Genomic DNA, 27,692 nt, shown 5'->3' with positions numbered 1-27,692 from the left:
AGCAAATGCGGTTGTATTGCAGAGCTTGGCTGTAGACGATGGATCGTGTGGTGTGGTCAGGGTGAAAGCTGAAGGCATGCAGGTAGGAATAGCGGTCAGTAGGTTTCCGGTATAGGGTGATGTTTATGTGACCATTGTTTATTAGCACTGTAGTGTCCAGGAAGTGGATCTCTTGTGTGGACTGGACCAGGCTGAGGTTGATGGTGGGATGGAAATTGTTGAAATCATGGTGGAATTCCTCAAGGGCTTCTTTTCCATGGGTCCAGATGATGAAGATGTCATCAATATAGCGCAAGTAGAGTAGGGGCTTTAGGGGACGAGAGCTGAGGAAGCGTTGTTCTAAATCAGCCATAAAAATGTTGGCATACTGTGGGGCCATGCGGGTACCCATAGCAGTGCCGCTGATCTGAAGGTATACATTGTCCTCAAATGTGAAATAGTTATGGGTAAGCACAAAGTCACAAAGTTCAGCCACCAGATTAGCCGTGACATTATCGGGGATAGTGTTCCTGACGGCTTGTAGTCCATCTTTGTGTGGAATGTTGGTGTAGAGGGCTTCTACATCCATAGCGGCCAGGATGGTATCATCAGGAAGATCACCGATGGATTGAAGTTTCCTTAGGAAGTCAGTGGTGTCTCGAAGGTAGCTGGGAGTGCTGGTAGCGTAGGGCCTGAGGAGGGAGTCTACATAGCCAGATAATCCTGCTGTCAGGGTGCCAATGCCTGAGATGATGGGGCGCCCAGGATTTCCAGGTTTATGGATCTTGGGTAGTAGATAGAATATCCCAGGTCGGGGTTCCAGGGGTGTGTCTGTGCGGATTTGATCTTGTGCTTTTTCAGGAAGTTTCTTGAGCAAATGCTGTAGTTGCTTTTGGTAACTCTCAGTGGGATCATAGGGTAATGACTTGTAGAAACTCCTGTTGGAGAGCTGCCGAGCAGCCTCTTGTTCATATTCCGACCTATTCATGACGACAACAGCACCTCGTTTGTCAGCCTTTTTGATTATGATGTCAGAGTTGTTTCTGAGGCTGTGGATGGCATTGTGTTCTGCACGGCTGAGGTTATGGGGCAAGTGATGCTGCTTTTCCACAATTTCAGCCCGTGCACGTCGGCGGAAGCACTCTATGTAGAAGTCCAGTCTGCTGTTTCGACCTTCAGGAGGAGTCCACCTAGAATCCCTCTTTCTGTAGTGTTGGTTGGGAGGTCTCTGTGGATTAGTATGTTGTTCAGAGGTATTTTGGAAATATTCCTTGAGTCGGAGACGTCGAAAATAGGATTCTAGGTCGCCACAGAACTGTATCATGTTCGTGGGGGTGGAGGGGCAGAAGGAAAGGCCCCGAGACAGAACAGCTGCTTCTGCTGGGCTGAGATTATAGTTGGATAGGTTAACAATATTGCTAGGTGGGTTGAGGGAACCACTGCTGTGGCCCCTTGTAGCATGTAGTAGTTTAGAAAGTTTAGTGTCCTTTTTCTTTTGTAGAGAAGCAAAGTGTGCGTTGTAAATGGCTTGTCTAGTTTTAGTAAAATCCAGCCACGAGGAAGTTCGTGTGGAAGGTTGGTTTTTTATGAGAGTATCCATTTTTGAGAGCTCATTCTTAATCTTTCCCTGTTTGCTGTAGAGGATGTTGATCAGGTGATTCCGCAGTTTCTTTGAGAGCGTGTGGCACAAGCTGTCAGCATAGTCTGTGTGGTATGTAAATTGTAATGGATTTTTTACCTTCAGTCCTTTTGGTACGATGTCCATCTGTTTGCATTTGGAAAGGAAGATGATGTCTGTCTGTATCTGTACAAGCTTTTTCATGCAGTTGATAGATTTCCACTCCATACGGCTAAATGCAGTGCCTTGCATAATGACAGGTTTCAGAGTAACAGCTGTGTTAGTCTGTATTCGCAAAAAGAAAAGGAGTACTTGTGGCACCTTAGAGACTAACCAATTTATTTGAGCATGAGCTTTCGTGAGCTACAGCTCACTTCATCGGATGCATGCCGTGGAAACTGCAGCAGACTTTATTTATACACAGAGAATATGAAAAAATACCTCCTCCCACCCCACTGTCCTGCTGGTAATAGCAGTGATCACTTTAGATAAGCCATTGCCAGCAGGAGAGTGGGGTAGGGGGAGGTATTTTTTCATGCTTTGTGTGTATAAAAGATCTTCTACACTTTCCACAGTATGCATCCGATGAAATGAGCTGTAGCTCACGAAAGCTTATGCTCAAATAAATTGGTTAGTCTCTAAGGTGCCACAAGTACTCCTTTTCTTTTTGCGAATACAGTCTAACACGGCTGTTACTCTGAAACTAATCTGAAAAATCCACTAACGCTGTAGGATGGCAACAGAGAGAAGCTCAGCACCTGCTTCCGAATTTCTTACATCAGTTATTAGCAGGCAAAATACAATTTTTTATTGGCTACAGACTGTGGAATTATCCAATTCCTATTTACAGTAACTAATCTACAGAATATCCGAGACACTGAAAAAATATCCTCTCTTTTTATAAAACGTCTGACTAAAATGAAGTATCTTAACGCTTTCATGAGTGAGGAATTTCCACTGCAAATCCACGGTGTCAGTTTCAAGGTCTTCTAATTACAGCCAAGCTGAGTTTTTCACTGAATGCTGCTCTATACTGGACCTTCACTACAAAGAACAGTGAGGCCCAGGACCAATAATTGCCTATAGTTAAAGTCTATTTATTCTGGTTTATACAATATAAATATACAAGATCAACATATAATAATAATTTTTTTTTAAATTAGCACAATAGAGACCTCTGGGAGACCCCTTCCCCAAAGGAGGAATAAGACACATCTTCTGTGAGACACTCAAGCTGGAGCATCTAAGGCTTCCTCATGAAATATTATGGAGAAGGGGGTTCTTAGTGCTCAATGCCTCCCAGACAGGTAGATGGGGGAGAAAGGGTTCCTGCCTACATCTCCCTCTGGGAACACTGCTATGTTGCCATCTTCTCTGCTAGTATCTTGGTAGTGGGGGTGGGGAGGGAGTCATTGGCTCCTGTCATGCCTGTCCCATATATAAATACAGGATTAAGGGAGGTGTAAGACAAACTGCTTCCAGCTGCAGAGCGCCCTAGAAAGACTTCCCATGCCATATACATTTGTGGCCGTGAGTGCGCCCTTGAGGGATCTTTGACAGTTGACATAACATGATGCGAGGTTTATTCCTGCTTTGGAACAGCAGCCCTTGGGAGCTCCTAACAGACAATTGCCCAAAATAAATATACTTTTAATTTGTTTCTAAAACGATACTTACCTTTGGCAATTACTAGCCCATACTTTCTTTATTATATAAGGTTCTGATCAGAAAGACTATAGCTGCCCTTTGTCTTCAGTGCTAGCCTTTTAAGAAACACTATCAACAGCCATCATCACAACTACCAGTTTGTCAACCACTACCGGAGCCAGACAGAACCACAATAGACTTTTCAGATTTTTCTAAGCTACAGGGGTAAATATCCAGTCACGTTTTCATGTTCTCCTACTTTTCCCTTCTTGTATTGATTTTTGTATTTTTTCTAAAATTGAAAAAACCAACTCAGATTTCTAGTCTTATTTCCAAAGAAAAGTCTGGAAGGCTTTAAAACAAAATGTTATTTTTAGGTTGCTTTAAAAGTAGTTTTCCTTCTCTGACAAGAAACCCAGTATTGCTAACCCAAAGCATTTCAGAAAGCATAAGTCAGGCACGAAAAAATCATTATATTAGTTTAAAAATAATGAGATTAAAAAAAGATGGGTTCTTTTTATTTGCCTTATGATTTTTAGTGTCTAGAATTCAATATTTTTAATCTTTTCTTCACAACTTGGCTAATTCATTTAAAATTCCTGGGTGCAAGTTATTTGGTCCCATAGGACCATACACATTTAACTTTCTTAGTATCTGTTTAACATCATGCTTACTTATTGTGGGATTAGAAATTTCATTATCACTGTCAGATATGACTACATGATCCATCTTTTCTAAATGTTTGGTGCTCAGGGTGAGAGTGGGGATGTGGGGGTGCAAGAGTCAGGGCATAGGGTGTGGGGGAACTGGGTATGTGTGGGGGGTGCCGGAGTCAGGGCTTGGGTTGAGTGGGCGGGGGATCAGGGCAGAGGGCTGGGTGTATATGAGGAGGGTGCAGGGGTCAGCGCATGGGGGGGGGCTGGGTATGTGTGGGGGGTGTTGGAGTCAGGGCTGGGGTTGTGGGGGGTGCAGGGGTCAGGACACGGGGCTGGGGTGTGTGTGAGAGGAGGGTTCAGGGGTGAGGGCAGAGGGCTGGAGGTGTGGGGGTGCTCCCAGCCCCCTGCCCTGAGTGGCTCATGGCAGAGGGCTGGAGGGGATATGCCCTGATTCCACCCCCTTCCCCAAGGTCCCCGGAACAGAGCGCGCTGTGGCTCCACTTTTACCTCTCCCGCTCCCTAGCAAGGGCCATCAGCTGATCGGCCACAGGGAGGGAGCGGAGGAGGGGCAGGAACCCAGCACGCCAGGAGAAGAGGCTGCGGGAGGGGGAAGCTTGCCTGCCCTGCAAGGAGAGAGTGTGGGCAGGGCACGGAAAAGAGCGGGCCGGGCCAGGTAGGATTTTTAGTGGCGTGCTGCTGTCTGCACAGATCCAGCAGACAGCAGCGTGCCATTAAATATTGACTCGCGTGCCATCTTAGGCAGGCGTGCCATAGGTTGCCAACCCCTGTACTACAGAAAACTATATTGTGACATTGTTTTTCTAAATACTTTTTAGAAATACATGCTTCAGTATCTACAGCCAGTTAAACGACCTGTTGGCTCTCTAAAAGGGGTAGGCATCTTCATATTTCTCAGCAGGATGATCTTAGGCAGAGCTAAAAACCATGTTTTTGTTCAAAAGCACTGAAAATGAGATAAAACTTTTGAAACTAATTGGTTATTTTAGTAGCTGATTTGAAAAGTTAAGGTTTTCTCAGTCCTCTAAAAATGAAGTGATATGTACATGATAAACATTCAGGTTTAACAATAGCAAAATGAAATGTGTTTAAATTAGGGCTGTCGTTTAATCACAGTTAACTCATGCGATTAACTCAAAACAATTAACTGAGATTAAAAAAATGAATCGCGATTAATCACACTGTTAAACAACAGAATACCAATTTGAAATGTATGAAATATTTTTGGATGTTTTTCTACATTTTCAAATATATTCATTTCTATTACAAAGTGTACAGTGCTCACTTTACGTTATTTTTATTACAAATATTTGCACTGTAAAAATGATAAAAATGTATTTCAATTCACCTCATACAAGTACTGTAGTGCAATCTCTTTATCGTGGACGTGTAACTTACAAATGTAGATTTTTTTTGTTACATAACTGCACTCTAAAACAAAACAATGCAAAACTTTAGAGACTACAAGTCCACTTAGTCCTACTTCTTGTTCAGCCAATCACTAAGATAAACTAGTTTGTTTATATTTACGGGAGATACCGTTGGCTGCTTCTTATTTACAATGTCACCTGAAAGTGAGAATAGGCATTCACATGGCACTTCTGTAGCCAATGTTGCAAGGTACTTACGTGCCAGATATGCTAAACATTCATATGCCCCTTCATGCTTCAGCCACCATGCCAGAGGACAGGCTTCCATGCTGATAATGCTCATTAAAAAAATCATCAGTTAATTAAATTTGTGACTGAACTCCTTGTATGTCTCCTGTTCTGTGTTACTCCCTTTCTGCCATATATTTTATGTTATAGCAGTCTCAGATGTGACCCAGCACATGTTCGTTTTAAGAACACTTTTACAGCAAATTTGACAAAATGCAAAGAAGGTACCAATCTGAGATATCTGAGGATAGATACAGCACTCAACCCAAGGTTTAAGAATCTGAAGTGCCTTCCAAAATCTGAGAGGGATGAGGTGTGGAGCATGCTTTCAGATGTCTTAGAAGAGCAACACTCTGATGCAGAAACTACAGAACCCAAACCACCAAAAAAAGAAAATCAACCTTCTGCTGATGGCATTTGACTCAGATGATGAAAATGAACATGCGTCGATCCACTCTGCTCTGGATCGTTATCGAGTGGAACCTGTCATCAGCATGGATGCATATCCTCTAGAATGGTGATTTAAGCATGAAGGGACATATGAATCTTTAGCATATCTGTCACGTAAATATCCTGTGATGCCGACTACAACAATGCCATGCGAACATCTGTTCTCACTTTCAGGTGACACTGTAAACAAGAAACAGGCAGCAAATTGTAACCAAACTTGTTTGTCTGAGCAATTGGCTGAAGTAGGACTGAGTGGACTTGTAGGCTCTAAAGTTTTAAGTAGTTTTATTTTTCAATGCAATTATTTTTTGTACATAATTCTACATTTGTAAGTTCAACTTTCATGATAAAAAGACTGCACTACAGAACTTGTATTAGGTGAATTGAAAAATACGATTTCTTTTGTATTTTTACAGTGCAAACATTTGTAATCAAAAATATAAAGTGAGCATGTACACTTTGTATTCTGTGTTATAACTGAAATCAATATATTTGAAAACATAGAAAACATCAAAAAATATTTAAATACATGATAGTCTATTATTGTTTGACAGTGCAATTAATCACGATTAATATTTTTAATCACTTGACATCCCTAGTTTAAAAGTTATTTTTAAAGTATATTTAAACTGATTTTCAGTGTTTCTACAAATATGGTAGTGCATACTCTTGCATTCCTACTTTGCGTCAAATTGTCAAGACAGAAGCTTCCTGCTTGATTACAGTTTTTTTCCTTGTTTACTTTTTTAAATTAGATAATAGAATAACCTAATCAGTAACAACTGAATTTCTTGCACTGGATTTTTTTAATCAACGTATTTTACTTTCATTATAACTATTACTAACAGAACATATTATTATACTATTTAGCAAAAGTTGTAAAGATGAACTTAGCAACCAGAATGAAAATCAGTTAAAAGCACTCTGCATCTCACCTTTGGGCTGAGACTAGAGACAGGGGAAGGGCAAAGAATGAAAAATTGTATTCTTCTTCATATTTTGAGGCTGAGGCACACCTTTCACATCAGAAGGAAAGATTTGTTTTAATGGTATATCCTTGGAATTTTAATTTCAGAGAGCTCTGGGAAGAATAGGAGATAGTGACCTATCAGAACACTAGGCAAGGACTTCATAATATTCTGTAATGTACAGCTATTGACAAAGTGCTTCCTATCCAGTGTTCTCTCTAATTTTTTACACCCATGTGCAGAATGAATTTTGTTATGTGTACCAATATGGAAGCGATGTGTGCTGTGGATGGGGCTGAGAGGCTTGGACTGTGGGAGGGTGCTCAGGGCTGGGGGTACGGGCTCTGAGATGCAGGCTGCCCGGGGCTTCAGCAGGGAGAGGTGCCTCTCCCTGGCCGCGGCAGCTCCAGAGGGTCTGGGCTTGGCTGGGGAGAGCAGTGGCAGAAGTCTCAATCCAAAAATTGCAAGAAATAGTTTCTGAAATCTTATGTGATGGAGGAGACAAAGTTTTCTTCTGGTGTTGACCCACATGGCCATAGGTGCTGGAGCACCCACGGGGAAAAAATGGTGGGGCAGCCCCCCATTAGCTCCCCCGCATCCCCCTAGTGTTTGCCGCCCGCCTGCAGGCCCTGCTGATCAGCGCCTCCCCCTCCCTCCCAGAGCCTCCCACCCACCATGATCAGCTGTTTCGCGGCATGCAGAAGACTTTGGGAGGGTGGGAAAGAGCGAGGTGAGGCACGCTGGGGGGAAGAGGGTGGAATGGGGTGGGAAGAGGCGGGGCAGGGGTGGAGCAGGGGTGGGAAGAGGTGTGTAGAGCCTTGGAGGAAGGGGTGGAGCCTCGGGCAGAGCCGGGCATCAAGCCACCGCCTCCCCTCCCAGCACATTAGAAAGTCGGGGCCTGTGCACATGGCATCTTATAGCCTTGGCTGCAGACACAAGGGTGATGGTAAGATGTATGTGTGGGTCAACTGACACAGCTATAAATTATTCAGGTTCCAGCACATGATGCACATGCGCACCAATGTTTGGAATCCATATAGGGACCATCACTCAAAGAAGAAACACAAATCTGAATGAACAGAACTGTTCTCAAACTTGTTAAATGTGGATTGTTTGCATCTAGTAACAAAGTCTAGCATTTCTTACTAAGGAATTTTCACATTATTTTGCAGATAAATTCACTTAGAATTTGGATTGAGCTGTATGTCACAATGATAAAGTTAGGTCGAAAAAGAGTCTTCTGTGCTGGAGTTTTTGTCAATTTTGCTTACTGAACTTCTGGGAGTACTAAGAGATTTGCAAACTGTCACTTGTGAATTAGAATGGTGAAAGCCAACAGCGAGGTACGGAGGCACATTATTGTAATTGTCTGCCCACTTCTTTTAACCATTTTTTAAACAAATCTTTGGTCAAGAAACATTATTTAATTTACTGTCAACATCTCAAACCCTCCTTTCCTTTCCAAGAAAAATAATTAAGGCTGTACAGATGACATTTCGATAATTCCTGGAGTATTCAGCTTTCCTTGACCCCAGTCAATTTGCTTAATGTTAAGCTTAAGTATAACAAGGAGACTGCATCCATTGTTTTGGTTGATCTCCTTCTGGGGTGGATGAAGATAGCGGGCATATGATAATTCTTTAGATCTTTCTGCCACCTTCAGTGCTGTTGAAAATAAGGTGTTGTTGACATACCAGCTGACCCTATCAGGAGTAGACAGAGTAATTCAAGTGCCTCCATTTCTTTCCAAAAGATGCCAGAATGTAATATTGGACAATAGCTCATCTGCCCAGATGACTCTCTCATTCAGGGTTTCTCAGACTCCCATTGTCACCCATCCTATTCAATGTTTATGAGGCCCCATATAGTTCAGAGATGGCAAACAGTAGCCAAACAGCAAACAGGATGCTGCACAATAGACAGAGGTAAGGATATACATTTTGTACTTTAGGATTATGCACGATGTCACTGTTACAAAATCCATCACAGAATCCTGAACATCCACACAGAGCTACAGTGAAAGAATTTTGAAGAGGTCACAAAGTAAACTGCATGAAATTCAATTTATCTTCCTTGAGGATGAAAAGATAAGCCAGCCCTCCTTCAATTTGACCTTTTGAACAATTTGCTTTTGGGAATTTGCACAGCTTGGATTGAAGCAGTTAAACTATGGTAAAAACAGCTTTAGGTTTAATGTAGTTTGTCCATGGAGTAGGGTAAAAAACAGTTTTATCTGACACTGCTATCAGTTGGGGGATGAGGGTCCTAAAACTTAGCAAAATTATTAAATTAATAGGAAGAAGAGATTTCAAATATGTTTATATCTGAAACTTCCCCCAAAGCTATTTTCCCCAATTACAAGAAAGATCTCTTAAATTAAGTGGTTAGTGGTTTGCTTGTTTTTAATTTCCATCTCTGAAAGTTTTATATCTATTGATTAAGAGGATTAACATATTCCTGAGTATACAATAACAGTGAGATGTAGGCACTTCTTGCACAACATGTCAGCAGTCATGCACAGATTGCATTCTACTACCTGCCTTCTCATATATTAATGCTCACTGAAAATGCAACATAGCAGTAAAGAAACTCAGACAGGGAAAGCTGCTGACTCAAAAGAGCTGGCATGTGACATTCCTTACAGATTTAGGAGATCCCTGCTCTAACCCTTTAAAACACGATGACATAAAAACATTGCATTATTAGCTGGCTTTCTACCAAGCAGCTGCATGTGAGATGTCTTGGTGAAAAGCTGACATAGGAATGCTGTGTAACAGCATTCCTCATCATCATTCAGCTGGATCAGATTTCAAACAACTTCTACTTTAATTCAGTAGAACAACAAGCCTCAGTATCAACCTTTTAAGTTCACAGACAAAAACAGTGATACAGAAAATTACTGTAAAACACTCATTCCAACAATATCAAAACATTTCTAAACAGTTTTAAAAAGTAGTAAATAACACACTTTCTTTAAAAAAAAAAAAAAAAAAAAAAAAAGCTAACATTTGGATAAGTACCTGATACCATAAGACAATATAAATATGAAAGTTAGAGGTTGGCCTAAACTTTAGTCATTTTTACTTCTAATACTTGTGTGGTCCTTCCCCTTGAATGGATTAAAAAAATTACAGCATTTCAGTCAATCCAATTAACAACATTTCACTGTATTCAAACTGACCAACTCCAATGCCAAAAACCCCAAATGACACCTCCCAGCTCACTGATGAAAGCTATCCTGAAAAAAAGTATTTGCTTCTTGTTTTCAATGTAAAAAAACAAGTCCAGTGGCACCTTTAAGACTAACAGATTTATTTGGGCATAAGATTTCGTGGGTAAATCTGAAGAAATGGGTTTTCTACCCATGAAAGTTTATGCCCAAATAAATCTGTTAGTCTTAAAGGTGCCCCCAGACTCCTCCTTGGTTTTGTGGATACAGCCTAACACAGCTACCCTTCTGATACTTGTTTTCAATATGACAGGTTTCAGAGTAGACTTGAATAAAGACTGGGAGTGGATGTGTCATTAGACAAAGTAAAACTATTTCCCCATGTTTATTCCACCAACCCCCCACCCCTCCACTGTTCCTCACACATTCCTGTCAACTGCTGGAAATGGCCCACCTTGATTATCACTACAAAAGATTTCCTCCTCCCCACCCCAGCCCCCTCGGCTCTCCTGCTGGTAATAGCTCACCTGATCACTCTTGTTCTCTTGTTACAGCGTGTATGGTAACACCCATTGTTTCATGTTCTCTGTGTATATAAAATCTCCCCACTGTATTTTCCACTACATGCATCCGATGAAGTGAGCTGTAGCTCACGAAAGCTTATGTTCAAATAAATTTGTTCATCTCCAAGGTGCCACAAGTACTCCTTTTCTTTTTGTTTTCAATATGTTTCTCTAAGAAATATAATCTTACACAAACATAATAAAAACACATATACAGGAAGACAAAGATATTACTAGAAAGTTTATTAAGTCATGTAATAGTCTTCAAATATTTGAAACAGAAAAAAAAATAAAGCTATCAGGGTTCTGATGATTTTATAACCCATTTAAATCTCACTCATATATTTTACTTTTCACATGAATATGCCTTGATGAACATGAAAAGCAAGGAATTCTGGCACTACTCACAGTGATTATTCCATCTAATATATGGAGTCTTATTTACTACTCAAGCCTAATTTTCTATTTTTAATATTAAATATCACTAAGAAATCAAAGGCCATTTAGTAGTGCTTATTAAATTGCATTTTTTTTTATTTTGGGAAACGTTTTAGAGCAAAACAATATTAACTCGCAATGTCCTGCAAAGCACACAATAGGAATAATTACTTTTTGTTTAAAAGACCATAAACAATTTTAATCCAATATTTATAGGACAGTATCAAACACATTAGGTAGTCAAATAAATAGAAAGAATGTTCCACCCTTCACATATTCATAACTTTAAAACCTTACACTTTATTCCTATGGTTTCTGAATGCATGAAGGTGGTCAAGACTGGTATGTCCAACTACTCTTCATAAGCAGGTTACCTCCATGTTTCTAATACAGCTGTAGAAACCGGGTGAATGATGGTTAACTATGGTCCCTACGATACATGGAAATTGCCTAGATGTTTTTAAGAGCCAATATGGATAAAGGTGGGCCAAATTATGTAGTTTTTACTCTGCCCCGACTCAGACAAAAAGATAAAACAAAACTTACTAAAAATCAAAAAAGTTTGTTTGAGGTAAGATTTCAAGAATTGGCCCTTTCAAGTAGCTGGTACAAGCATTTTTTTAAATGGTTCATTAAAACAGTTTGAGCCAAGAGTTTTCAATAATTGTATTAATAAAAAGTTTTGCCACATCCACATTTGCCAACACAAAGTGTGTTACCTAAAGCCACTTTCCACATCAGTTCTTGAAAGCCACTTCAGAATGTTTTTCCTGCACTGAAGAAGCCCCACCCATGGCAGCAGCCATAGAATCCATAATGTATGGAATGGGAGAAATGCCTGCTTCCTGTCTAAACCAGAATTTCTACCACTGGTGGAGCTGTGCTGATGCAGAAACTCCTTAAAAAAATTCCCAGTGCAAACACAACTTTCCTGTATAGGCAGGTCACAATTAGCATTCAATATTAATACTTCTTTAAGGACAATCTACACTACCAAAACTTCTCCAGAAATCATGTTATAACAATGATGTCTCAGTGTAGATGAGGCCAAATCATGTTATAACCATGTTCTGAAACCACATCACAGCCCATGTTCAGCTCTAAGTTCTTGTTTACAACAAGCTTATTCCTCTAAAATTTCCCAGTCACCACCATTGATTCAGCTCTACTGAGAATAGCCCTGGTGTAGACAATGGTAAGTGCAGCCCAGCAGGAGCCTACACCCCAACCCCCTCCCGGAGCCAGCACTCCATACCCCCACCTGCACCCCAAACTCCCTGCCCCAGCCCTGACTATGCATATTCTTTTTACCACACCTGTAACCTTAGCAAATCAAGACATTTCCACACAAACTTCATTCTAATCAGCTCTAGTTGTACCCAGATATCGATTCAACTAAAAACAAATAGTAACAGTCATGCTGAGAGGACCCCATTAGAATCAGGGTCCCACTGTGCTAAGTGCTAAAGGTGACGGTGAAGGTTACCTATCTACCTCAGCCCCAATTCCATCTCCTTGCTTATGGTCCATTTACTCTGGTACAGTTACATCAGAGGATCACAAACACAGAATATTCCTATCAGCATATATTTTGGAAAACAGACAATGTACAGTAACTCCTCACTTAAAGTTGTAGTTATGTTCCTTAAAAATGCTACTTTTCCCCATAAGAATTCATGTAAATAGGAAGGGTTAGGTTCCAGGGGAAAATGTGTGTATATCTGTGTGTGTATATAAATTTAAACAAACAATTTAATACTGTACACAGCAATGATGATTGTGAAGCTTGGTTGAGACAGTGGAGTCAGAGGGTGTGATATTTCCTAGGGAATGCTTTACTGCTAAATGATGAACTAGCACTCAGCTGAGCCCTCAGGATTAATACATTATCGTTAATGTAGTCTCACACTCTGCAAGGCAGCACCAATGGAGGGAGCAGACACAGCATGGCAGAGAGAGACAGAGACACACACCGTGTGTGAGTGAGTCAGTGTGAGAGAGAGAGAGAGAGAGAGAGCGCGCGCGAGACACAGACACCGTGTTGTGAGAGAAAGAGATGGGCATTGCCCCTTTAAGTACACTGCCTTTTTAAGTAGATCAGCAAGTTGAGACAGCAGCTGCTGCAAGCAAGCTCCCTCCATCCTGAGCCCTGTCATGTCCCCCTGCTCTCTGGAGATGGGATACAGGAACAGGGGACAGGAGCTGGGGGTGGGGAACACCCTGACATTAGCACCCCTCTTCTCCCCTCTCCCCTGCACAGCAAACAGGAGGCTCCTGGGAGAAGCTTCAAGGCAGAGGGCGGGAGCAGCACACGGCAATGCGGGGAGGGACAGCTGAACTGCCCGGCAATTGATAGACTGCTGGGCAGCTACCACACAGGGAACTTAGGGGAGCTAATGAGGGGCTGCCAGCCCACCTTGGTTCCAAGCCCCCACCAGCTAGCTCCAACAGGCTGCTCTTCCTGAAAGCAGTGGACAAAGCAGGCGGTTGCCAAACAATGTTATAAAGGAGCATTACGCAACTTTAAAAGAGCAGGTTCTCTAATTGATCAGCAACGTAACAACGAAACAATGTTAACCGGGACGACATTAAATAAGGATTTACTATACTAGACTCTGATTCATAGCTATTCCAATATAATGAGACAGTATTGCTTCTGAAGTGTCTAGAAGAGAAATCAGAGGTGAGACAAGGTATATCACGCTGCCACATTGCTGAAAGAAAAGGTCTTATTTTGGACACTGATCGTTTTGAGATGAGGGCAGTGGTCACAGATGTGTAACCACATCATGGTAGTTGATGGTATTTCCAGTATAAGCTAGAGCCAAAATCATGCAACTCAATATTCAGGTACTTTAACAGCTCTGACCCTTTGTATATCTAGTGTATCTGCAGTACATTAAAAGGGTTTGTGGTTCGTGTTGAGATTGCCAGAGAGGTAGAGGGCTGGTCATTAAAGCACAATCAAAGTCAAGATTGTTCGTGGAACCTTAAAAAACAACTAAAATGTTCAAGTATTTAATCATATTTACAACCTTATAACTATTTTAGCTTCAGATATGCAAATTACTACATATAATTACGAGTAAATCACTAAAAATACACATGTTAAAATACGGCAAGAGGTATAATTAATAAGACAGGGACACTGACAGTTTGCATTAAAGTAGATCTAAAACTATTAGTTTTCCCCATCAAAACTCACTGGAAATCATGTTTCAAAGTTCATGTAAGGGACAGTAGAGTCCTGTATTTTTTTTTATTTACTTAACACTTTGTTGACTCTTGATTCAACAACAGACATTTACCAGACCTTAACAAGAGCTCTGAAATATATTTATTTTCCATTCTTTCTAATGAGAAAGAACATTTCCAATGCTATTTTTCCCCTTCATAAGAAGGGCTTTCCTGTGAAGCAAGTGGCAAGGCTGCATTGTGTAGTGAACTCCACTGCAGTGGTCTACCACAAGCAGTGTAACTTGAAAGAGAATGGATCACAAACCCATCAATACGGCCATTCCCCCAACTTCCCAAAGAAAAATAATAATCCTATAATTCAAGCATTGGACTAGGACTCAGAAGTTGTGCCTTGATTCCCCATATTTAAAATTTAATAGTTTCATAAAATTTAAAAACCAGAAGGGACCATTAGATTATCTACCCTGACCTTGGGGATACCACAGACCGCTAAATTTTACCCAGTTACCCCTACACTGAGCCAAATAACTTGGGTTAGACTAAAGCATTTCAGTCCTCAGAAGAGTAAATTGTGTGCCACAAGTAGCGAACAGGAGAAATTAGGTGCCACCAATGCCCGAAGAACCTGCAATGTCATGGAATTGATTAGCTGACATATGCCCAGATGACCCTAGCAAGCAATCTAGACACCATGCTACAGAGGAGCTGAAAACCTCCAAGGTCCCTGTCAATCTGACCTGAGAGAAAATTCTTTCCCACCTCTAAACCTAGTAATCCGTTTGGCCCTGAGCATGTGAGCAAGACACACCAGCCAAGCTTCTGAGAAAGAGAATTCACTGTATCACCTCGTAGCACTGGTCTACCCTGCCCTTTGTTCTGTCGCCAGCTGTAGCCAAATTCTGATGACAGGGGGGAACAGAATACATCAAGCCAACTGTGGATTTGGGAAAAAATTCCTTCCTGACCCCTGGTGATGAATTGATTGATGCCAGAGACCTGATTATAGCCATTGTCATAACACAGAGCTGTTAACGTTATCATCATAGTGAGGGCAATGCAGAACTTGATGTTCTCCCTGTGGCCCATGAAAGAAGGTAATAAACAAAGGGATTCAGAGATTCACATTCAAAGTCCAGAAGGGACCACCACAATCATCTAACCCAAACCTCCCACAGACACAGGCCATAGAATTTATCTCAGAAACTAGATTAAAGCACATGGATTAGAAAAATATGAAATCTCACTTTAAAGAGTCCAAACAATGGTGACTCCACAATCTCCCATGTAAGCTATTCTAATTTTTAAATCACACTCACTGCTAGGAAATTGCATCTTATTTCAAGGCTGAATTTGTCCAACTTCAACTTCCAGACACTGGATCTTGCTATGTCTTTGTCAGCCAAGTTGAAAAGCTTCCCACTGTCAGATATCTTTTTTCCATATGTAAGTACCTATGCACAGCGATTAAATCACCTCAACCTTCTCTTCCATGAACAGAATAGGTTGAGCTCCTAAAACTCTCAAAAGCTTGTCTTCTAGACTCCAGGTCACTTCTGCAGCCATCCTTTGAACTCTCACCACTATTTCCACACCCTTCTTGAAACATGGACGCCAGAACTGGGCACAGTATTCTAGCAGTAATCTTACCGATGCGGTGTTTAGAGAAAAGGTAACTTCCCTACTTCTACTTATGTCAAGGTTCCTTCCCCACTCTGAACTCTAGGGTACAGATGTGGGGACCTGCATGAAAACCTCCTAAGCTTATTTTTACCAGCTTAGGTTAAAACTTCCCCAAGGTACAAACTATTTTACCTTTTGCCCTTGGACTTTATTGCTGCCACCACCAAGAGTCTAACAAATATATAACCGGGAAAGAGCCCGCTTGGAAACGTCTTTCCCCCCAAAATCCTCCTCAAACCCTACACCCCCTTTCCTGGGGAAGGCTTGATAAAAATCCTCACCAATTTACATAGGTGAACACAGACCCAAACCCTTGAATCTTAAGAACAATGAAAAAGCAATCAGGTTCTTAAAAGAAGAATTTTACTCGAAGAAAAAAAGTAAAAGAATCACCTCTGTAAAATCAGGATGGTAAATACCTTACAGAGTAATCAGATTCAAAACATAGAGAATCCCTCTAGGCAAAACCTTAAGTTACAAAAAGACACAAAACCAGGAATATACATTCCATTCAGCACAGCTTATTTTATCAGCCATTTAAACAAAACAGAATCTAACACATATCTAGCTAGATTACTTACTAAGTTCTAAGACTCCATTCCTTTTCTGTTCCTGACAAAAGCATCACACAGAGACAACCTTTGTTTCTCCCCCTCTCCAGCTTTGAAAGTATCTTGTCTCCTCATTGGTCATTTTGGTCAGGTGCCAGCGAGGTTATCCTAGCTTCTTAGCCCTTTACAGGTGAAAGGGTTTTTCCTCTGGCCAGGAGGGATTTTAAAGGTGTTTACCCTTCCCTTTATATTTATGACAACTTAATATTCCCCTTCTTATACATCTGAGGATTGCATTAGCCACTTTTTCAACAGCATTGCATTGACAGCTCATGTTGATGTAGGCCTAAGTCCTTCCCTGAGTCTCTGCTTGCCAAAACAGTCTCCCTTGTTGTAGGTACAGCCTGCATTCTTTGTTCCCAGGTGTATTACTTAGCATTTGACGATATTAAAATGCATTTTGTTAGACTGTGACCATTTAGTCAAGTGATTGAGATCACCTGTCCTCATTATTTACTATCCCACCAATCCTTACCTACAAATTTTACCGGCAACGATTTTATACTATCTAGGTCATTGATAAAAATATGGAATAGTGATGAGCCACAAACTGATCCCTGATGGACCCTGCTAGAAACAGCCCCATTAACTGATGTCTCACTATTAGCAACTATATTTTGAATTCTGTAAGTGAGCTAGTTTTTAATCCAGCTAAAGTGTACCATGTAGTTCCACATAATGCAAGTTTTTTAGTCAAAATGTCATTTGGTACTTGGTCAAATGCCTTGGGGACATCCAAATAAACTATATCAACATAGTTTATCAACCAGACCCATAATCTTGTCAAAAAAGACCACAAGTTTGTTTGTCAAGACTTACCTTTCATTAAACCATGTTGACTGGCAGATTTTTAGCCTATAATTCTTTGTAGATACTATTCCATTGTTTTGTCAGGGATCTATAGTTCCCTAAGGGGTCATCCCTTTTAAAATGAGGATACTACTACTTCCCTACCTCTGAGGGCTGTTTAAGGCTGAATTCCTTAGTGTATCTGAAGTGCTCATATACTATGTTTATGAATACCTCAGTAAATTCTATTAAAAACAAGATACATACACAAACTGGGATACAGGACCCACCCCAGAACACAGATCCTCAGCACGCAACAGTTGCTGAGCCTCTGAAAGGGTTCCCAAAATCTTGCTCATCCATCCCCTTTCCACACCAGAATTTGAGCAGTCCTACTAAATCTGAACCTCTTACAGCCACATATGTGGGGGCAGGATTTGGCCCTTGATTAATGTATCGAAAAAAGACAGGCATTTCTAAAAATGCTTGAAACATTCTTTTATATCCCCATTTCGTAGTAAAGATTTAATAAAGACATAAATACTCACTTAAGATTTCCTTTAATGATACTACTCAGTAAGAGCTCAGAATTGATAATGCACGGAACAACATAACGAGCAGATGTAAAGGTGGTGGTAAATCACCACCGCGTCTTTTCGATCTCTAATTTCTGTGTTGCAGAACCTATTTGTAAATATGCATGAAAACTATTATCTGAAACATGCATCAGTGTATTTAGCCTGACCTACAACTTTGGAAGTCCCTGACTTTCCACGCCTGAAAATGGGTTGATGCACTCACAACAGTAGCTTCCAATGACTGTTCATCTTCTAAAATGAATATGTAATTAACCCTTTATCCTAAAGGATCTCATGATTAGAATCTTCTGTATTACAATACAGTTTCTTCCTTCAGTCAGAAAATTGACTTTTTAAATAGAGCTAATAAAATATACAGTGAACTGATTATGTTTTCTGATTGAAGTTCAACCTAAAGTGGACAACTACAGCCCATTATACTTTACTGTAAAATAAATATTAGTTTCTAATGCAGTCTCAGTCAGCTATTGTGTTAAAACAGTTGCTCTTTTTGCGAGCAGATAATATGATCTTTATATTATTTCAGTTTACAGTACAGTTTTCCTTTTATTAAGCAAAAAATTAAAAGAAATAAAAATGCAACTCACCCCCATTATCTGTTCTCTTTAAAGCACCATCCTTATGAGGGCATAATTCACATCTCTAGGGAAAAGCAAAAACAAAAAGAATTGAAATGATCATAAAACATCATAAAAGAAACCATACAGATTATACAAAAGTATAATTGTAACTGTCTTGTATAATTGACAGATGACAGTTTGAGAAGCAAGTGGATACACATTTCCATTAATCTAAACAATGCTAAGGATGTATTCATATTACAGAGCTCTTACAGAATGAAGCTGCTAATTTCTGATATATTTCAAACCATGGCACTGTACTCACTTAAATAGGAAAAAGTTACTTGTAATTCTACATCTCTCTAGAGAGCTTTCAGAATTCTCATTTCACTCCCTAGAAAGACAGACCAACCTCCAAGGATTTGGGAGGGAGGGGCTAATCCCAAAGGAACCAGGTTGTAATCCAAGACTGTGTGAGATATATTTGCTTCCACCAGAATATCGGGGTCCATTGAAGTCATGGATACAGCGAATACAGCTGCAGACATAAGACTCAAAATTCATAGCAGGGTCCTAGCAGTCACCTGCTACCTCTTGCTTCTACCTCCTGATATGACTGATGACGTCTTGCATCCTGTTCCAAGACTGCAGGCTTTGAATGGTGATATACTTGGCATCAGTAGAGCGTGGCCAGTTCACCTGTGTCCCAGAGACAACAATATTCTTCCTGACCATCAGCTTGCTCTCACTCAGATGGCTGATCATAGTAAGGTGATGGAGGAGCCTACAACACTGACAGTTCCTCTGAAGCAGGGTGTCAAGCTCATTTAATGAGGAGTGACAAATTATTTTTTTTCTCCCAATCTATAGCAAAACTCCCACTGGAAACAATGGGAGGCTTGCACAAATATCAGAAGTAGAATTTGGCCTTTAGGTAGTAACTAAAACTTTTACATTACTTATTATTTGTTCAGTACAGTTGTCATCCAGCACCACGCCAGGGGGTGGCCTTTAGAACCACTGATATTTTTGCCCTTTGTTTTTCCTCCATCCCCATCCTCTCCCGTCCATATCTTCTCCTTTCTTCTCTCAGCATTTCCTTCCCTATCGCACTTTTCAAATCCCACAGGCTTTACTCTCACCCTTCCCTCATGGCTCTTGCTAAAATGATCAGCAGTTAAATAGTTAATGCTTACATGAATGGATCATCAAGTGGCTTTAGAACTGGTTAGTAAAGAGATGGTTTCAACACCTGTCAGTCATTTTTTAAGGCTGCCTGCAGACTCAGGCAGACAACACTACATCATTTACACTCGGTTCACATTTTTGAAGGGTTTATATACAATCGGAAATGCTTTTTTTTTTTTTTAAATTAAAACAAATTCTTCAGAATTTGTATAGGTCATTTAGACCACAAAAATACACTTATGCGTGGTATGTTTGACAGACACCTGCTCTCCAGGCGTCAAACACTAGCTGCATTAGGGCCTCTCAAAGTGGGAGTACACTGGGGTCAAAACCAATCTTCAACACACTAAAGGAGCTAATTCCACAGCATGTGGGCAATCTTGGCACAATAAGCACTCTGACTGCAAACAGCTCTGAAAAATCTTGACACAAGCCCAAATTAGCACCGAAAGTAATTACTACAGCTTCAGAGATTAACAGGCTTGACCTGCCTAGATCTCCAAATGTACATTACCACTGAAGCCTCTCAGAGCAATTTCCCAATTCTAAATACATATAGAGAAGGGATACAAGAGGCTTCAAGTGCTAATGTGCATAAAGTTATTAAAAGCTTCAGCACGGGCAAGTCAGAGAGCAGTTTGCTTTCTCTCTGTGCCCCCTGGTATTGCCGAATACTGCTAGCCCTGACTTCAAGCATCAGTATCTGTACATGGCAAACCATTGGCAGGAATGACACGGAATGCTTCAGTGGAGGTGGTGAAGCTACATCAGTGGACATAGAGCGGAAAACTGATGTCTGCACTACTTGCATCAGTGCATACTCAAATCCCTCCAGAGGTGAGGCCAACTCAGGCTTTTCTCTTTCAAAACACTCTGGTCTGATCTGAAGCTGAGATCAACTGAATCTCTAGAGTAAAGCTGCCTCAGGGAACACCTGAAAGCATTCCCTAGCACACCTGCATACTTGAGACAGTATCTGCCCCAAACGCTCCTTTCACAGGACACATGGAAGAAAATGCAACACATGCCTTTTCATAATAGGCATACCTCTGGGGTTAAGAACGCATAGTTTGTCACCCTGAAAGGACATAAAACCCTCAGTGCCTGAAACAGACCTGCACCACAAAAATGTAGGTTACTTACTTGTAACTGGTGGTTCCTTCAGGAGATGTGGTCTATAACTGTTTTCCATATATGAGTATGGCACCATGCACCTGAGACTGGAAAATGTTGCAACTAGTGTCCGTTGGTCCATGCCTGCACCCTGGCTCTCCTCACATGCAGCACCGAGGGTATAAAGGGAGTTGCAGACTAACCATCTCTCCAGTTCCTTCTCTACCACAACTCCAGTCATGATCCAAAGCAGAAGGGAAGGAAAACGGGAAGCGGAATACAGATAGGGACCACACATCTCAATGAACTCCCAGTTACAGGTAAGTAACCTCCATTTCTTCAAGTGCTGGTCCCAATGTGTTCTCCGTATATGGGTGACTGGCAAGCAGTACTCAAATGGGAGAGAGGGAGTGTGAGGATGCAGGCAGTATACACGTCTAACACTGCAATTCCAAACGCTGCATCAACAGAAGAGGCTTGGACCAAAGCGTAATGCTTTGTGAACTTGTGGATGGAACTCTAGATTGCTGCCTTACAAATGGCCAGCATAAGGCAGTTCTCAAAGAGATGCTACTGAGTTCACCTGTGCCCTAGTGAGATGGGCCCTTATCCCACCTGGGGGAGGGAAAAGTGCCAACTGATAGCAAAGGATATAGGCAGAAATCCACTTTGAGAATATGAGCAGATACTGCTAATCCCCATGCTCGCTCTGCAACAACTACTAATAGTATAGGTGATTTTCTAAATGGTTTCGTTCTTTGCAGGTAGAACGCCAATGCTCATCTGAAATCAAGAGGATGAAGTCTTCTTTCCTTGCTGGAGGCGTAAGGCTTTGGGAAGAATATCAGTAAGTGAATCGATTGGTTTATGTGGACCTCAAAAACTATCTTCGGGATGAATTTCGGTTAGAGGAGAAGGGATGCCTTCTCTTTTGAAATGAAGCGTGAAGCAAGTCAGCCATGTGGGCCCTCCAGTTCACCTGCCCTTCTGGCCAACATAATGGTGACGAGAAAGGCGAACTTCATAGACAGGTAGAACACTGAGCACGTGGTCATCAGTTTGAAAGGTGCCCCAGTAAGTGCTGCAGTATAAGTACTTTGGCTTAGTTAGTAGTGGGAAGACCCTAGTCAGACCCTTTAGGAATCTAGCTGCCATGAGGGAGGCTTAGGCAGACCTGTATCCTTGGGACCTGCACATCAACACTCACTCAACTTGGAAGGAGTTAGGGAGGAATTCCTTCTCCTGGAAGCAGATTTAGAGGTGGATCTGTTTTTGTGTCTGTGAGAGTGCACCTTACTCTCATAAGAAGCCTGAGAAAATAAGTCATTAGATTTATCCGAGCTGGCCTCTGCTTCTGCGCTCATGCTCAGACTCGTGCTGCTTGAGGACTGAGGACAATGTACAGGGAAGTCTCCCAGGCCTGGATCTGACTCGGATCTCATGGCTTTCTCCATGAGGTGCTTCCTTAACTGGAACTCTTATGCCTCTCAGATCCAGGGTGGGAAGAAACAACAGACACTGCACTTGCCAGAGGTATGCACCTCTCCTAGGCAGTAAGGGCAGCAATAGGGGTTATTGCTGACCAAGGAGGAGCAATGACAGGAGACAGTTTTTAAATCCCAGAATTCTGGCAAAAGTCCTACTCCCAAAAGGAATGACAAAGATGGTCTCCCAGTGTGGGGAAAATTAAGCTACACTAACTACATAATATACTATAAAAACAGTAACAAACTATATACAATTATATTTACTGAGATTAAGATGATGCGAGGATAGCTCCAGAAATAAAGATTCCGACTCAGGCCACACGGCAGTAACAAGGAACTGGAGAGGCAGTCAGTGTGCACTTCCCCTTATACCCTGGGTGCTGAACATGAGAAGATGCAGGTCATACGTGTAAACCACTTGACACTAGAGGCAAAATTTTCCGGTATCAGGTGCATAGCGAGAATAAGTATCCACATGCGGAATACTGACGGGAACAAGCATTCGAAAAGCCACTAATGTTCCTCACAGAAATCTGGAAACCAGAGATGGGACAGAGGTGCCCAAAAGGCACCAGGAACATCAAAATAAAGCGGAGTAGGGTGACAGGAACACAGGGGAAATATCAAAAAAGGGTCCCCAAAACAGAACAGGTAAAAGAGATCGCTCCTGAGGGATGCTCTTTCAGTGGCAGAGCATTGGCTTGTTTCGCCTAGCAAAATGAAGGCTGAGAGGATATGATTGCTTTCTATAAATATGTCAGGAGGGTAAACAGCAGGGAGGACTAAAAGTTATTTAAGATGAAAGCCATTGTTAGCACAAACACAAATGGATATAACTGGCCATGAACAAATTTCAGGCTGCGAATCAGAAGGTTTTTAACCATCAGAGGAGTGAGGCTCTGGAACAGCCTCCCAGTAGTTGTGGGGGCAAACAACTAGTTAGTTTTAAAATATCACTTGATAAATTTATGAGTGGGACTGTATGACGGAGTTGCTTGCAATGGTGGGGACAGGGCTTGGCAGCCCTGGTGGTCCCCTCAGTTCATATCTTATGTTCCTCGCATGCTTCAGGGGTCAGCAGCTCAGCTGCAAGGGTCAGGAAGGGAATTTCCCACACACACTTTGTATTTGGGGAGGGAGGGGGCAGGTGTCTCCCTTCACTGAAGGGAGATGGCCACAGCTGGAGATTGGAGACTGGATGGGGTTGGCCAATGTTCTGAAATCGTACTGAGAATTCTTTCCACTGCTTACTGGTTGGTTCTTGCTCACATGCTCATGGTCTAACTGTTCATTATACATGGAGTCAGGAAGGAATTTTTCCACAGGTCAGACTGGCATGGAACTTGAGAGGTTTTTGCCTACCTCTACAGCATGGGGTGTGGGTACTTGCTAGGATCATCTGGGATCTGGGTATATTTTACTTAATTAATTCCCTGCCAATTCAGGGAATTGATGCCTCAGCCCCTCCTGTTTTCTGCCTACAGCACATAATGGTTTAGTCCCCTGAGGGCTAGAACACTTTAGTTTAATTCTGGTTATCAGTCTTTGTGTAGAGTGCTTTAGTGGCCTGTGATATAAAGGATGTCAGACTAGATAATCTGGTGGTCCTTTCTGGCCTTAAACTCTACGGCAGTCAATAAAGAATTGACTGGAAGCTTCCCAGTGCTGCAGTTGGGGTGGTGTGTGACTATCAGAGGATAAACATAAGAACATAGATCAAAGGTCCATCTAGCACAGTATCCTGTCTTCCAACAGTGGCCAATGCTAGGTGCCCCAGAGGGAATGAACAGAACAGGTAACCAACAAGTGATCCATCCCATCTACCATTCCCAGATTCTGGCAAACAGAAGCTAGGGACACCATCCCTGTCCATCCTGGCTAATAGCCATTAATGGACCTATCCTCCATGAATTTATCTAGTTCTTTTTTGAATCCTGTTATAGTCTTGGCCTTCACAACATCCTCTGGCAGGAAAATACTTCCTTTTGTTTGTTTTAAACCTGCTGCCTATCAATTTCATTAGGTGACCCCTAGTTTTTATGTTATGAGGAGTAAACACTTCCTTATTTCCTTTCTCCACATCAGTCATGATTTTATAGACTTCTATTATATCCCCCATTAGTCGTTTCTTTTCCCAAATGAAAAGTCCCAGTCTTATTAATCTCTCATCATACGGCAGCCATTCCATACTCCTAATAATTTCTGTTGCCCTTTTCTGAACTTTTCCCAAGTCCAATACATCTTTTTTGAGATGGGGCGACCACATCTGCACACAGTATTCAAAATGTGGGCATACCATTGATTTATATAGAAGCAATATGATTTTTTCTGTCTTATTATCTCTCCCTTTCTTAATGATTTCCAGCATTCTGTTTGCTTTTTTGACTGCCGCAGCACATTGAGTGGATGTTTTCAGAGAACTATCCACAAATTACTCCAAGACCTCTTTCTTGAGTGGCAACAGCCAATTTAGACCCCATCATTTTATATGTATAGTTGGGATGATGTTTTCCAATGTGTATTACTTTGCATTTATCAACATTGAATTTCATCTGCCATTTTGTTGCCATTACCCAGTTTTGAGAGATCCTTTTGTAGCTCTTCACAGTCTGCCTGGGACTTAACTATTTCGAACAATTTTGTATCATCTGCAAATTTTGCCGCCTCACTGTTTACCCCTTTTTCCAGATCATTTATGAATATATAGAATAGGACTGGACCCAGTACAGACCCCTGAGGGTCACCACTATTTACCTCTCTCCATTCTGAAAACTGACCATTTATTCCTACCCTTTGTTTCCCATCTTTTAACCAGTTACTGACCCATGAGAGGACCTTCCCTCTTATCCCATGACAGCTTACTTTGCTTAAGAGCCTTTGGTGAGGGACCTTGTCAAAAGCTTTCTGAAAATCTAAGTACACTATATCCACTGGATCCCCCTTGTCCACATGCTTGTTCACCCCCTCAAAAAATTCGAGTAGATTGGTGAGGCATGATTTTCTTTCACAAAAACCATGTTGACTCTTCCCCAACAAATTATGTTCATCTATGTGCCTGACAATTTTGTTCTTAGTTTCAACCTGTTTGCCCGGTTCCGAAGTCAGGCTTACCAAGGATCACCTCAAGAGCCCTTTTTAAAAATTGGCATCACATTAGCTATCCTCCAGTCATTTGGTACAGAAGTTGATTTAAATGATAGATTACAGACTAGTTAGTAGTTCTGCAATTTCACATTTGAGCTCCTTCAGAACTCTTGGGAGAATACCATTTGGTCCTGGTAACTTATTACTGTTTAGTTCATCAATTTGTTCCAAAACCTCCTCTAATGACACCTCAATCTGGGACAGTTCCTCAGATTTGTCACCTAAAAAGAATGGCTCAGGTCTGGGAATCTCCCTCACATCCTCAGCTGTGAAGATGGATGCAAAGAATTCATTTAGTTTCTCCGCAATGGCCTTATCGTCCTTGAGTGTTCCTTTAGCATCTTGATCATCCAGTGGCCCCGTTGGTTGTTGAGCAGGCTTCCTGCTTCTGATGCACTTAAAAAATGTTTTGCTATCACTTTTTGAGTCTTTGGCTAGCTGTTCTTCAAATTCTTTTTTGGCCTTCCTAATTATATTTTTACATTTCATTTGCCAGAGTTTATGCTCCTTTCTATTTTCCTTACTAGGATTTAACTTCAACTTTTTAAAGGATGCCTTTTTGCCTCTCACTGCTTCTTTTACTTTGTTGTTTAGCCACAGTGGCACTTTTTTTGTTCTTTTAGTATGTTTTTTTAATTTGGGGTATACATTTAAGTTGATCTTCTATTATGGTGTCTTTAAAAACTTTCCATGCAGCTTGCAGGGATTTCACTTTTGGCGCTTTACCTTTTAAATTCTGTTCAACTAACCGCCTCATTTTTGTATAGATCCCCTTTCTGAAATTAAATGCTACAGTGTTGGACTGCTGTTGTGTTTTCCCCACCACAGGGATGTTAAATTTAATTATATTATGGTTACTAATGCTAAGCGGTCCAGCTATATTCACCTCTTGGACCAGATCCTGTGCTCCACTTAGGGCAAAATCAAGAATTGCCTCTCCTCTTGTGGGTTCCAGGACTAGCTGCTCCAAGAAGCAGGCATTTAAGGTGTCAAGAAACTTTATCTCTGCATCCCATCCTGAGATGACATGTATCCAGTCAATATGGACAGAGCTGAAATCCCCCAATAGTACTGAGTTTTTTATTTTAATAGCCTCTCTAATCGCCCTGAGCATTTCACAGTCACTATCACCATCCTGGTCATGTGGTCAGTAGTATATCCCTACTGCTATATTCTTATGATTAGAGCATGGAATTTCTATCCGTAGAGATTCTATGGTACAGTTTGGTTCATTTAAGATTTTTAGTTCATTTGATTCTACACTTTCTTTCATACATAGTGCCATTCCCCCACCAGCATGACCTGTTCTGTCCTTCCGATATATTTTGTACCCTGGTATTACTGTGTCCCATTGATTATCCTCATTTCACCAAGTTTCTGTGATGTCTATTATATCAATATCCTCATTTAAAACGAGGCACTCTAGTTCACCCATCTTATTATTTTGACCTCTAGCATTGGTATATAAGCACTTTAAAAACTTATTATGTTTTAGCTGTCTGCCATTACATGATGTAGTTGAATGGGACTTTTTTTATTTGACTGTTTCTCATCAGTTCCTACCTGTATTTTATCATCTTCCATCCTCTCCTCCTTACTAGGACATAGAGAATCTCCATTAATAGATTTTCCCCAAGGGATGTCGCTGTCCGAACCATGTGCTCCTCCGCACCTGTCGGCTTTCCCCCAGCCCTGTGAAGAGGAACCTCATGCTCCTACATATTGTGATTGCCTTTAGGAATAAAAAGGCTTTAAAGTTTGAAGAATTGTACCTGTCTGACCCTAGGCAGCTGAATCCCAGGAGTTCAGAATCTGACACAGATTGCAGCTACATCCTCAACTGGTATAAACTGGCAGAACCCCACTGAAGTTAATGAAGCTATTCCAATTTACAATAGCTAAGAATCTGGCCCAATATCTTTAAAGTGGAAATCTCTTAAGGAGGTTTACAAAAAAAACAAAAAACCTGATGTCTCCTTAATACAGCACCAGTGGGCTGTGCCTCTCTTCTACCACAGAACTCAGGCAGTCCAGACTAAGTATTCAGACACTGGGGCTTAGCCACACTCCTTCTGTGGCCCACTAGTTGAATGCTTCCTAAGATGTAGAGATACTTAAAAATTTCCAACAGCATTTATCAGCCACTTTGAATTTTACCT

The 27,692-nt window shown here is 41.3% G+C and overlaps 1 protein-coding gene across 8 annotated transcripts in view; it reads right to left on the bottom strand.

Annotated features, from left to right (window-relative positions):
* Positions 1-27,692, bottom strand: part of MLLT10 (MLLT10 histone lysine methyltransferase DOT1L cofactor) — a 225,128-nt gene that overhangs the window by 169,221 nt on the left and 28,215 nt on the right. For 7 of the 8 annotated variants that reach the window (XM_073334208.1, XM_073334203.2, XM_073334205.2 and 4 more), the window contains one exon: positions 18,629-18,683. In XM_073334208.1, the coding sequence (XP_073190309.1) occupies positions 18,629-18,683 (55 nt within the window). Of the gene's footprint in view, positions 1-17,990; positions 18,127-18,628; positions 18,684-27,692 lie in introns of all 8 variants that reach the window. The other variant, XM_073334212.2, reaches the window with a different exon arrangement.

Source organism: Lepidochelys kempii, chromosome 2 (assembly GCF_965140285.1).
Source record: "Lepidochelys kempii isolate rLepKem1 chromosome 2, rLepKem1.hap1, whole genome shotgun sequence".
In the NCBI taxonomy this organism is placed as follows: Eukaryota; Metazoa; Chordata; order Testudines; family Cheloniidae; genus Lepidochelys; species Lepidochelys kempii.
The sequence above is the reverse complement of the archived record's forward strand: the minus strand, read 5'-3'. Positions and strand labels throughout refer to the sequence as shown.